At 50.9% G+C, this 12,199-nt stretch overlaps 1 protein-coding gene across 1 annotated transcript; it reads right to left on the reverse strand.

Moving 5' to 3' along the window:
* Positions 1-7,498: 7,498 nt before the first annotated feature.
* Positions 7,499-11,048, reverse strand: APLNR (apelin receptor). The gene has a single exon (XM_016133189.2). It carries the CDS (start codon positions 10,791-10,793, stop codon positions 9,642-9,644), a length of 1,152 nt encoding a protein of 383 aa, XP_015988675.2. The 5' UTR covers positions 10,794-11,048; the 3' UTR covers positions 7,499-9,641.
* Between the last annotated feature and the right edge of the window lie 1,151 nt (positions 11,049-12,199).

Raw genomic sequence — 12,199 nt, forward strand, 5'->3', positions numbered from 1 at the left:
CAGCTTCATCTTGTGACACATTTTCTCTGGCTTCCTACCCACTGGCCCTAACAATAGCTCTGAGAACCCACTGAGCTCTTTCCTGCTTTGAAGTCTCCAGGTTTGCTGTCCCTGCATCTGGAACTCTCTCAGCCAGCCCTTTACACCGTGGATGCAATTTCATCACCCTTCAGGTGTCAACTGAAAGGTTGCCTTCCAGTTAGACTTCCTCTGAGCACCTTGTCTGAAATTCCCTCAGCATTATTTTCTATCTGAAATGTTACTTTCTTCACAACATTTAATATGTCTGCCATTTAATATGTTTGCTCAGACACCTGTTGCTTGCCTGTACCCCCACAGAAATGATAATTTACGTAAAGGAAGGACCATGTCTGTCTCATCCTCTGTAATCCCAGTGTGTATCAAAATGACTGGCATGTAGTAAATGTTCAATAAATGTTTGTCGAACGAATAAATGAATCATTGTGATTTGTCCTTTGTCTAATTTTTCCCACGTTATCCCATGCTCCTTTATATCTTTACCCTACACACAAGTTTGCCTGTTCTTCAAACTTCTCATGCCTTTCCCTGACCTCTTGCCTGTGTGCCCTCAGTCTGGGTACCTTCCTCCCACCCCCATTCCACTTTCATGTGGCCAAGATCTCAGACATCCTTCAAGGCCCATCTTCAACTCTAATGCTGCGATTCCGCCATTAACAATTCTTGGAATCCTAGAACGCCGGTTTTTAGAGATGGTGGTTTGACACTGCATTTGCCGCCTGAACTGCCCAGAGTGTTTCCTTAAGTGGGATTCTGAGGTCTAAGGCCATAATCAAGCCCCAAAGGCCATCCATGTAACAGATGGGGAGACTGATTTTCAGGCTGGTGGGGTGACTTCCCGTGGGAAACACTTAGAGGCAGTGCTGAGAACAGAACTTGTATCTCTGGGCCACCGGTATGGATTCCTATCCAGCTGCCTTTTCTATACTCTCAGGTAGAGAAGCTGAGACTCGCACAGACTGGAAAGACTAACGAGATTGTGAATTTTAACTTTAAAAAACTAATATACAGTATATTATTTTTAATCTTTTTTTTCCAACGAACTTCTGAGTAGATTAATTTTACACACAAACTTCTGTCAAAAGTCTCTAGCTTTCTTTTGTTGTTACCACCACAGTAGAAATATTTTAAATACAAGAATTACCAACAGCCACAGTCCTGTAGTTGAGCACTTCCTATGCATTTTTTTAAATGCAAATGTCCTCCAAGAACCTCTGCAGTGGAAGGTTCATCAAGTCACTTTCTTTATAATAGGAGAGGCAAAAAGGGAGAATAAAGGAAAATTCAAACCTACTTGCCATAGACTGAATGTGTCTCCCTCAAAATTCATATGTTGACTCTAATCCCCAAGGTGATAGTGGGGTCTTCAGACGGTGATTTGATCATGAGGGTGGAGTCCTCACAAATGGGATTCGTGCCCTAGTAAAGGAAACTCCATAGGGCTTGCTTGCCCTTCCACCATGTGAGGTTACAGCAAGAAGACAGCTGTCAGTGAGGGAATGGGTCCTCACCAGATGCTGAATGAGCCGAGACCATGATTTTGGACTTGCCGGCCTCTAGAACTGTAAGAAATAAATGTGTATTGTTTAGTAGCCACCTGGTTTATATTTTTGATCTAGCATCCCGAATGGACTAAAACACTATCGATTACCTCTTATGTGCCAGAGACTGTACAAGAGTCCTGCAAACATTAAGTCATGGATCCTTCAGAGAAGTCCCATGGATAACTACATTTGTTATTCTAGTTTACAGATGAGAAAACAGTCCATTGATGAGTATTATATCCCAGATTTTTGTTCTTCTGAATGTATTCCATGGACCAATAGCATCCGCTGTTGCTAGAGGTCTTTTAGAAACAAGATTCTCTGGACCTACTGAATCAGAATTTGTATTTTACCAACATCCCCCGGTGATCCTTCTGCTCACTACATTTTTTAAAAGCACTGGTCTTGATGACACAAACAAACAAAAGAAGAATTAGCATTCAAATTAAACCTGTCTACCTGTGCTCTTAGCAGAATGAACGGCAGAGACACAAATATCATAGTTTTGAAGAAAACAAGTTAAATCATCGCTAACACAAGCTGGACATGTCACTATTACGTTTGTTTGCCTGTCTACCCTTTCCAACCCATCCGCCGTGTAGAAAAGAGACAACCTGGTGACATGCAAAATAAGCAGGCATGGGAATCAAGAGAACCAAGCCAACCAACTCAGCCACCATTTAACAATAATGTTAAGAAAGTCATTTACTCTCCCAAGACCTCACTTTCGCCTAGTGAAATGGGAAGTGAAGTGGGAAGGTAAGAGCAATTATTTCCAGCTCAATCGTTCTGGTTTTCATGCCAACATGTTGGGGTGCCTGAGCTCCTGAAACAATCAGATGGAAACCACTTCCATCCCCAGCCTGCCACCCCTGTCTTTAGTCAACTCCTTTGGTAATTGCTGTATTTCTTTTCTGAAACATTAAAAATGGCTTATTATTAACACAGCAAATAACTACCACCTTCCAGAGACTCTGACAGCCTGACAAGACCCGCAATATGGGGCTTTCAGCCAACTGGATCCCAAGGACACTCAGGGACTTCCAGGTCTTATCCCAGAAACCAAATAACCACCACATTGGTGCCTCCTTTTTCCTAAGGGCAAAGTTCACATCCATGCTCTTCGATCCCGGCACTTTGGAATGACAGTCCCCAAACTCTGGGTCACTGTTGTCCCTGCTGCCAAAATACTTTCTTTGCCAGAAACCAGACCCAGCCCACCTAGTGCGAAGCCTGGGTCTCCCTTTTATCATCAAAGGTCGCTTCATCCCCATCATACAGGAAGACATCTTGAACTTATGGGACTATTCCAGACCCAGAAGAAAGATTGCCCAACCTTGGACGTCCTTAAACCTGGCCCATATTTTCTTAGGGACCGGAAGAGAAGTTTTCCCTGAGTATTTTTATAGAGGAGGGGAAGTCCGAGATTTTATTTTCTACTCAATTGGTACATCTCCACCATCATGGGAGTACTTCCTCCATGAACAGTGGAAGTCCAAACATAGATTCCCAGAAACCGTTTGAGTCAGTGCCAGCTCCAGTTGGCTCACCGATAACTTCCCCAGGAAGACAACCAGCCTCACACACCATCATCCAGCTAAGGAGACCTGAAAACATCACTTTCAGCATAAACACTGAACTGGTCACTGCAAAGCTATACCTCGAGGAATTCTACTTATAAGAATATCAGAAGCATCTCCCACTCCCAAGAACATAGTTTAACTAATTCTGTGTTCTGGCTCAGAGAAGTTGTGACTATTTGGTTCAATCGAGTCAGTAGTGGTTAGGGACGTTAGTACTCACAAACCTCGTACACCTCTTCTGACGTCAGTCCTGACTTCACCTTTCCTCCTGTACTTTATTTATCCAGTTGTCCAATCTTTTAAGCAAACACGCTTTGGGCACCTGCCTCATTCCAGGCACTGGGGGTCAGAGACATGTAATTGCAACCCCAACCGAGGTAACTGCCCGAAAAGCAGGAGAGACGGACAGGCACGCAGAGCCATTACAGTGTGGCCACTCTAGGTTCTTCTAGAGGCTTGTTCCCAGGGCTCAGAGGACATGAAGTGGGGTGCTAGCTGAGTAGGATAGTTCAAGCAGATTTGGGGAACCCAGATCTGATTATCCTCTGTCCATGTAGGAGGCATCCTCAGTTAGGCAAGAGATGTGCCACGTGACTCAATAATAAAGTACAGAACAATATAGGGTAAGATGCCCATCGAACACAATACGCTTTTATCTCATGTCCCCAGGTTTCTAGCTATTCAAGCGAGAAAACGAGCCCTCAGGTGGCTTTTGAGGTGGGAGAGAATGCAAGACATTTACACGCCGGTGGAACTGCAGGTGGTCCAGGGCTGTGCTTCCAGCCAGGGTATTCGCCCTGCCTGTGATCCCCATACGCACCGAAAGGTGGGTGTGTGCCTCCACGGCATCCTGTGCTTCCTGTGCAACGACGCTGACTATACTGTATTATTCATTGTTAAACTCCAAATGAGCAGGAATCACTAGTATATTATTTATGGCTCTGTCCTTATCATCTAGCACGTGCCTGGTCTATGGAAAGAAAAACATGGTTAAAAAAAAAAAAAAAAAACGAAAACATATGGAACAAAATAGTGGACCGCTACTTCTCAAAATTGTCAGGGCCAATGAAAATAAAGTCTGAAACACCGTCGCAGCCAAGAGGAGCCTAAGGAGACAGGATAATTAAATGTGATGAGGTCTCCTGGATAAGATCCTAGGACAGAAAAAGACAATAGGTAAAAAGTTAGAAAATCTGAATAACGTGTGGGCTTAGTAGTAATGTGTCGATATCGGTCCATTAATTGTGACAAGTGTGTCATACTGATATAAGATGTTAATAACTAAGAGAACTGGATGCGGGATTGATGGGAACTCGTACTAGATCAGCAACATTTCTTTAAATCTAAAACTCTTCTAAAATAAAAGATAAGTTGACAAAAATATGGATAATCATCCTCGAGCGCCTCTGCGCCCCTCCCCTGGCCAGCTAGCAGTCCCTCACTGCTCCGACCCTGTCATTCGCTCTTCAGACTCTCGATAAAAGACCTTCTCTCCTTTCTAAGCCCGGAGCCAAGGGACGTGCTCTTCTTTGGCAGTGAGAAGCCATTATCCCACCATAGGACCTTGTATACATCATTCCCTTCGTGGGACTTAGTTTACCCATCTACTCAATGGGAAGATGAGATTCGCAGGCTCTTCAAGTTGCCCCATGGAGCCAGGGATGGTATCCAATTCACCTCAGTGTCCCCAGCTTCTAAGACAATCCCAGGCACATGGTAGGCACTGGTTAAAAGTTTGTTGAATGAATAAATTAATAAACACTGCCTGATGCTCTAACACTCTAACCATACATTGAAACTTCTAGAATCAGCCCAATGTCTCCAAATCTCCTTTCTTGTGCCCTTGATTTTAAGCTCCCTGAGTCATATCTCTGTGACTCCAACATTGCTCATAGTGACTGCATGAGCATTTTTGATAACTGAGAAGACTTGCACCCACTGGCTCAGGGTCTGCAAGCGTCAAAGCCCCTGGAGTACCTGCTGAGACGGCGGGGCCCTGTCATTCCTGCTTCCAGGGGTGTTCTCCCCAAGAGCTCCATCTGCCCCTTCTTAGTGTCTTTCTTCGACAAGCCTAGCACGAGAGGGCCCAGAACTCCAGGCCTCTGTTTAGGACACTCTGGAAATAGTTTGGAGGAAGACAGCTCAAGCCCACAGAAGACAGACACTGGAAGTCACCAACAAATAAAAAATTTCTGCCACCCTGCTCTAAGTTGTCTAGAAACCCAGCTTTTAGCCCCAGCCCCCAATCTGCTTGTTATGCACACTCTGAGACCTTGGCACATTTTGCTCTGTGCTTCTGCCTGGCTCCTCTCCCCAAAGCTGGGGTGTTGGGGAGACGAGAATGAGCATTCCTCTCAGTTCCCCAGAGGGGCTGCACCCCCTCTTATCTCTGGGTATTTCTTCTGCACAGAATAGTTTCCCAGCTAAAGGCTTAGAGAGTGGGCTCCTGGCATACACCGTGTCTACGGTCCCCTTGACACCCACCCAGACTCATTCTATTGTCCAGGTTAGGCCCTCAAAACACCTTGCACATCCCTTCAAAGCACATTTGATTACAGTCACTCATCCAGCTGTCTGTCTTCACCACCCGGCTAGAGCCACCGGATCCTTATTCACAATAAGGACTTGCTGAATAAACAGCTGAGTGAGAAAGCAAATAAGTGAATAAATGAAGAAATGGGTGAACAAATGGATTATTAAGTGCATTATAGTCTTATCATTTTTTTAAGTAACTTATTTCAAATTTCCCTGGAGAGTTGGTGAGGTTTATTTCGCAAAAAAAAAAAAAAAGTAGCTCAAATAGTTTGTTGTTACAGTTGTAACTTCCTACAGGGTTTTCCCTGGTGTGTTTCAGAAGATTGAAAACAAGCCCTGATAGATACCCTGTTCTCCAGCTCCTCCCTGCCTCCCAATTTCTTCTTTCTATCCACCTCCTCTCTCTCTCTCTCTCTCTCTCTCTCTCTCTCTCTCTCTCTCTCTCTCTCTCCCTCTCCCCCCCCACCTCTCTTCTATCTCTATTTCTCTCTGTCTCTCTCTTCAGTATCTGTTTCTCTCTCTCTGTATCTCTCTTCTATCTCTATTTCCGTTTCTCTCTGTAACTCTCTCTCTCTCTCTCCCAATTTCAACCAATGCACATTTCGCCATTCCTCTCCCACTCCTGTCCTGCCCCGACTCCGCCCACTCGTGAAGTACTCCCCACCTGCGCCCGGCGCCTTACAGACAACCTCTCCCTTCCCTTCCCAGCCCCCTGGACTGCCTCATTTGTGCTTTGGAAGGAACAGTGGGCAAGAGTGTGAGCTTCGAACTTAGACTTGGCTGATTCCAGGCCTGGCTCTTTCATGTACTTGACATTGCTGATAGTGACTTTATAAGCATTTTGGTAATAACCGAGAAGACTTGTGCCCATTGGCTCAGGGCCTGCTAGCATCAAACACCCTGGAGTACCTGCTGAAATAGTCAAGGTACCTAACTAATGTCTCTGAACCTCGCTTCCTTATCAGCAGATGAAAACGTCCCTCTCAGAGGACTGCGAAGACTAAATGAGATAATGCTTGGACAATGCTAGCCCAGTGGTAAAACGCAGTCAGTGTGAGCTCTCTCTCGTAACCATCCATCCTACGATGGCGACTGCTTCTGTGTCGTCTGCAGACATCATTAGCGCCCGGAAGTCTTCGTGGAAGATGGTGAACATCTCCAGATTGAATATTTCCTTCTAAGGATAATTCCAGCCCCTTTTCCCCCCAAATCCATGAACATCCAGAGCCCAGCTTCCTGTGTCTCTCTCTAGTCTTTTGGTGCCCACATGAATTTGGGCAGAATTCATCCAGAAGGAGGCACCTCAAAACCTGGCCTCCCCGCAAAATCATCTCATGAGCTTTTGGTGAAGGTTCTCATTCATCAGTCTGGGTGACACTCAGGATGAGTATTTTCAAAGCCCACCAGAGTGACTCTGGTTGGAGAACAAGCTTCGCAACCTTTAGTCTAAACCGAATGGATGCTCACGTGATACTGAATTAATGAATGAGTGATAAGTCCACCTGTATGGGAAATGCTAATATTTCCCCCAGACCTGTGCTCCAGAACCCAAAACACGTGCCTAAGTCTCAGCTACTCCCATGTCCCTTTACTTCCTTTGTCTCCCCCAGATCTCGTGCCCCATCTTTCTCCATATTCTCCCTGCCCCCCCCCCCACATCCTGTCCAGTTTCCCACCTTAGTCCTTTTGGCTCCCGCTTCCCCTCTTCTTCCCTCTCATTCCACCTCCCTGTAAATCAGGGGTCCTTTCCTCATCCCAAGATGCTGATGTGAGAAGAGGCTTCGAACACAATAGCTACACAACACAGATTTATTTGATGAACCGCAGTGACCAGCAAGGTCAGAAAACAGCACAGACATTCTGAAGAAGGGGTGAGTCAGGGACGAGGGAGCATCACAGCAGGCAGCCCCTTCCGCCTCTGTCCAGGACGACTGATGATTTCCAGGCGGGAGGTCTCTGCAGGTCATGAAGGAAGGAGGGCCTCATAGGGGCACCCTCATCCCTTCTGGAAGCTTCTTGCAGCCTTGATGCTCTGAGGACAGTCCCGGGCTGAGAAAGCAAGTCTGTGGAAGATTCTGGCCTGCGATGGGGACGCCCCCCTCCCTTCTCCTCCGCCAACCCCGCTCCCAGAGTTGGCTCCACCCCAGCAATGGCCACACTGTTCGTGTACCCCAAGCCAGGCTCTTCCTGTCTCCACTACTCATGTCTTGCCCAGGTCCAGAGTCCCCCAAGAACAAAACTCGGAACACACACGCCCTGTCTCCAGCTCAGCAAGGCCCCAGCGTCAATCCTGCCCAGGTCTCTCTGGTAGTGTGGATATAACACTGTCGGCCCAGCCACAGCTGCTCCGGTCACTGCTCCCAGCCCCTCGACCCAGCGGGAGAAGCCCAGGGGCCCGACGCCAAAGGTGAGGTGAGAAAAAACCCACCTGTGCTCTTCACCCCATGGCAAGCAGGTGCCCCCTTAAAGGAGAGGCACAGATCTTGGAAAGGAAAGCATGCTAAAGGGGACACTCCTAAACTCAGAGCAAGGGATGGGGGGACATTGGTCCTGGTTCCCCCACGGAACTAGGGAAGCAGGGTACCCAACACAGAGGGCGTCCCCAAGCCTTGGGCGCCAGCTACTCTAGGGAAAAGTCTCCCTACAGGGAGCCAGGAGCAAATACAAACAGGCTTCTCTCTTAAAGCACGGGCCAGCCGTCGGAGCCCCCAATCCAGTGGGGGTGGACTCGCTTTCACTCTCTATTGCTTCAATGTGTCCCTTCTTCCCTAGAGGATACTGTGTGAGAAATGGATATGTGTTGGCGAGGACGGGGTTTGTTCATCTAAGTGACACGCGACACGGGCACACGGCTCTGCATGCTAATGCTCGTCAGGCCAACACACACGCGCACACACGGCAAGGGTGTGTGTCCACCACCGCCAAAGTGGCTCCTGGCGCTGAGGAGCAGCAGTGCCCAAGAAAAGCGTCCGTCCTGAGCGCGACCCGGCAGCTCAGCGCTGGAGGAGCCTGAGGGTTTGGGGAGGAAAGCCAAGCAGCATGTGGAATAGACGCAGATCCCGCCCCCCCTTCCCCACTTTTCTTTCCAAACTCCCCATCCGCACGGTGAAACCCAGGAACCCGTTGCTTCATCAACCCCGCTGCCCTCCAGGTCCCGCAGAGAGCAGAGGTTGGGGCGCTGGGTCTGAGGAAATCTGCAGGCGCACATCTGACTGTGGAGGGCTTGCAGGAAGGGAGGCCCCTTCTGGAATAGTGGTAACTCGTCACCCCCACCCCCCATGGCCTGCAATCACCGCGCCCCTCCCGTTCTGATTTGCGGGAAAGTTCTGGAGTCTGCAGCACTAACTCTGTGCCGGCACCCGGTCCGCCCACGCCCTGGGCCTCAGGAACAGGACAAAGAGCCTAGACAAGGAGCAGTGTTTACGAGCTTCAGGATTCTTAACCCTTGGGAGCGCTTCCGGGCAAGGAGATGAAAAGGGGGAGGAGGAGGGGTTGGGGGAGGGGGCGCGAGCCAGAAGTACGGATGCAGAGCGAAAAATTGCGGAGACAGAGCGAAGAACAGAGGGAGGAAGAGCGGAGAGAAAAGTAACGGGAAAGGAGGGAGAGAAAAGAGATGGAGGTGCACGAGAAGAGGGGGGGAGCTTTTATGGAGCCGGACGCAAATGTCATCTTACTGCCCGTGTGACATCCCCATTTTACACAGACGGAGAAACTGAGGCTCAGAGGAGAGACCCGTGCAAAGTCAGTCTCGCGGATGTCGGCGTGGGTCTGCGGGGCTCGGCACTCCTCCGAGCAAAAGCCAAAGGAGGAAGGAGGACGAGAAGGAGGCGGGAGGCAGGGAGCAGGGAAGGAAGTCAAGTGCAAGAGAGAAGGTGCCCTGGGCTGACTTCGGGGAGCAAGGACAGGGCGCAGAGCGCCAGGCTGCCCCGGGATCCCAGCCCTAGTCAACCACGAGGGTCTCCTGGCTGTAGGGAATGGATTTCTCCTGCATCTGCTCCCCGCCCTTCCCGGAGTTGGGGCCGGGCCCCTGGCTGTGCCCCGAGGAGTAGCTGGCCGACTTCTCCCCGCTGCTGCTGTGCGCCGCGGCCCCGCACCGGCTCCGGCCGCAGCAGAGCATGGAGGCGCAGGCCTGGCGGAAGCGGGGGTCGAAGAAGGCGTAGAGGAAGGGGTTCAGGCAGCTGTTGATGTAGCTGACGCAGGTGCAGTAGGGGAAGACGTTCATGAGGAAGAGGTCGAAGCCGCAGGGCCAGCGCAGCAGGCTGCCCAGCATGTAGAGCGTCTTCACCAGGTGGTAGGGCGTCCAGCACAGGGCGAAGGTCACCACCAGCATCACGATGATGCTGAGCAGACGGCGCCGCTTCCGCAGGCCCTCGGCGCGCTCCTTGCGGAAGTGGCCGGCGATGGTCTGCGCGATGAAGAAGTAGCAGGTCAGCATGATGGCGAAGGGCACGACGAAGCCCAGGGCCGTGGACGAGACCCCCAGGCCCACCTCCCAGGCCCACTCCGAGCTGGAGGTGGCCACCATGGAGTAGTCCATGTAGCACTGCACCTTGGTGGTGTTGTCCGGGCTGGGGACGGCCGCGGTGGCGCGGAACACCATGACCGGCATGGCCAGGAGGGCGGCCAGCACCCACAGGACCGCCGTGGCCACCGCGCCGCTGACCCGCAGCCTCAGCCGGGCGTTGGCCACTGGCCTCACGATAGCCAGGTAGCGGTCGAAGCTGAGGCCGGTGAGGCAGAAGACGCTGGCGTACATGTTGACGAAGATGAGATAGCTGCTGACCTTGCAGGCGAAGGCCCCGAAGGGCCAGTCGTAGTCCCGGTACGTGTAGGTGGCCCACAGCGGCAGGGTCACCACGAAGGTCAGGTCCGCCACCGCCAGGCTGGAGATGAAGATGTCGGCAGAGCGCCTCTTCTCCCGGCTGCTCCGGAACACGGTCCAGAGCACCAGGCCGTTGCCCGTCGTGCCCAGCAGGAAAACCAGCATGTAGATGGCAGGGATGAGGGCCCCCGACGACTTCCAGTCCGTGTACTCGCACTCGGACTGGTTGTCTGCCCCGTAATCAGTGCCGAAATCGCTGTCTTCCTCCATGCTGGGGGGCAGAGCGAAGCCGGGCGGGGGACCCCAGGGGGAACCAGCCCCGTGGCTGTGTCACCGCCTCGGCAAGCGCCCGGAGCTTCTGGCTTGAGCCCTGGAGGGCAGGCACCGAGGGCTGCAAGTGCCCAGAGCCCTTGGCAGCAGCAGGAGGGGGACGCCTGCTCCTGCAGACACCTCCACCCTCCTGCCTTGCCCCAGCCTCAGCTGAGACACTTCCTGCGCCCTCCTGAGTCTCCGTCTCCTCCTTGGCTCGTTACTCCCTCCTCCCACCTACAGACCAACCCCTCACTTGTGAGTCTTAATATCTTTCAGTCACAGCCCACTTTTTGTTTTTTTTTTTTTCCTTCTTGTCACTGTGCAAGTGGACCAAATTGACCCCTGCCGTGCTGGGCAGAATGTTATCTGTGGCTCGCAGCCCACTCTCCTCCTGGCCCCACCTCTGTCCCTCTGGTTTCCTCTGGCCTTTGGAATGCCACCCCCCCCCCTTCAGTGCTCACCACCCTCTGGTCCTCACCCCCTCCCATCCCCTCTAAATGGGGCAAATTATGCAGATTGAAATCCAGCCTGAACTGGAGCCAGGGGCGGGCAGGGGGCTAGGAGGGTGTGAGATTTCTCAGGATGGTCCGAGCATCTGGCAAGACCTCCTGGCAGGCAGGTCTGGCCCCTTCCATCTGTCCTACCCTCCTCTCCTGCCCTCCCAGACTTCATTCTGCTCTTCTGCTCACGTCATGCTCCTTTACCCCTGGGCTTTTTAGACCCACTCTCTGGGAATGTTTATAAGCTGTTGGCAGACAGCAGTTTGCAGATGGCATAGGAAGTTTTAAAGAGTCAAGAGAGAGTCACAGAATGAAAGAAAACCCAGATAAAAAGGATCTCTAACTGAGTCGTTAAATCTATGGAGAAATTGAGGCCCATAGTCACAGGATGTGTCTCATTCCGGTTTTATTGTTTGCTTTTCTTCTTCTCCAAGCACCTAATACAGTGCCTGGCATATTGTAGGTGGTCACTAAATGGTTGTTGAGTGAATAAATGGATGAATGAATTAGGGAAAGGAGGAAAGAGGGAGTCCATATATAGAGGAGTGAGTGTATGAATTACTATGTAATGAGAGCATGGATACATTTCAGTCCTCAGGTTCTTACTGCCCTACATGGACCAGGAGGTTTCTGTTAGGCCATGTGGGGACAGGAAGCGACGGTCAGAGGAGGAGGCAGAGAAAGGGGCAGCCACTGAGTCAATCCGTGGGCACAGTCCCACGGAAACCCACTTCGTCCTGTCTACCCACCTCTCCAGGACCCCTGGGCAGGAAGGAGGGGGGGGTGCCCAAGATAAGAATATGCACTTCCCCCACCCCCCAAGAATGGAGGAGAGGCCATCTAAAGTTGGGCAGAGCCGAGATG

The sequence above is a fragment of the Rousettus aegyptiacus genome, unplaced genomic scaffold (genome assembly GCF_014176215.1).
Source record: "Rousettus aegyptiacus isolate mRouAeg1 unplaced genomic scaffold, mRouAeg1.p scaffold_m13_p_5, whole genome shotgun sequence".
Taxonomy (NCBI): Eukaryota; Metazoa; Chordata; class Mammalia; order Chiroptera; family Pteropodidae; genus Rousettus; species Rousettus aegyptiacus.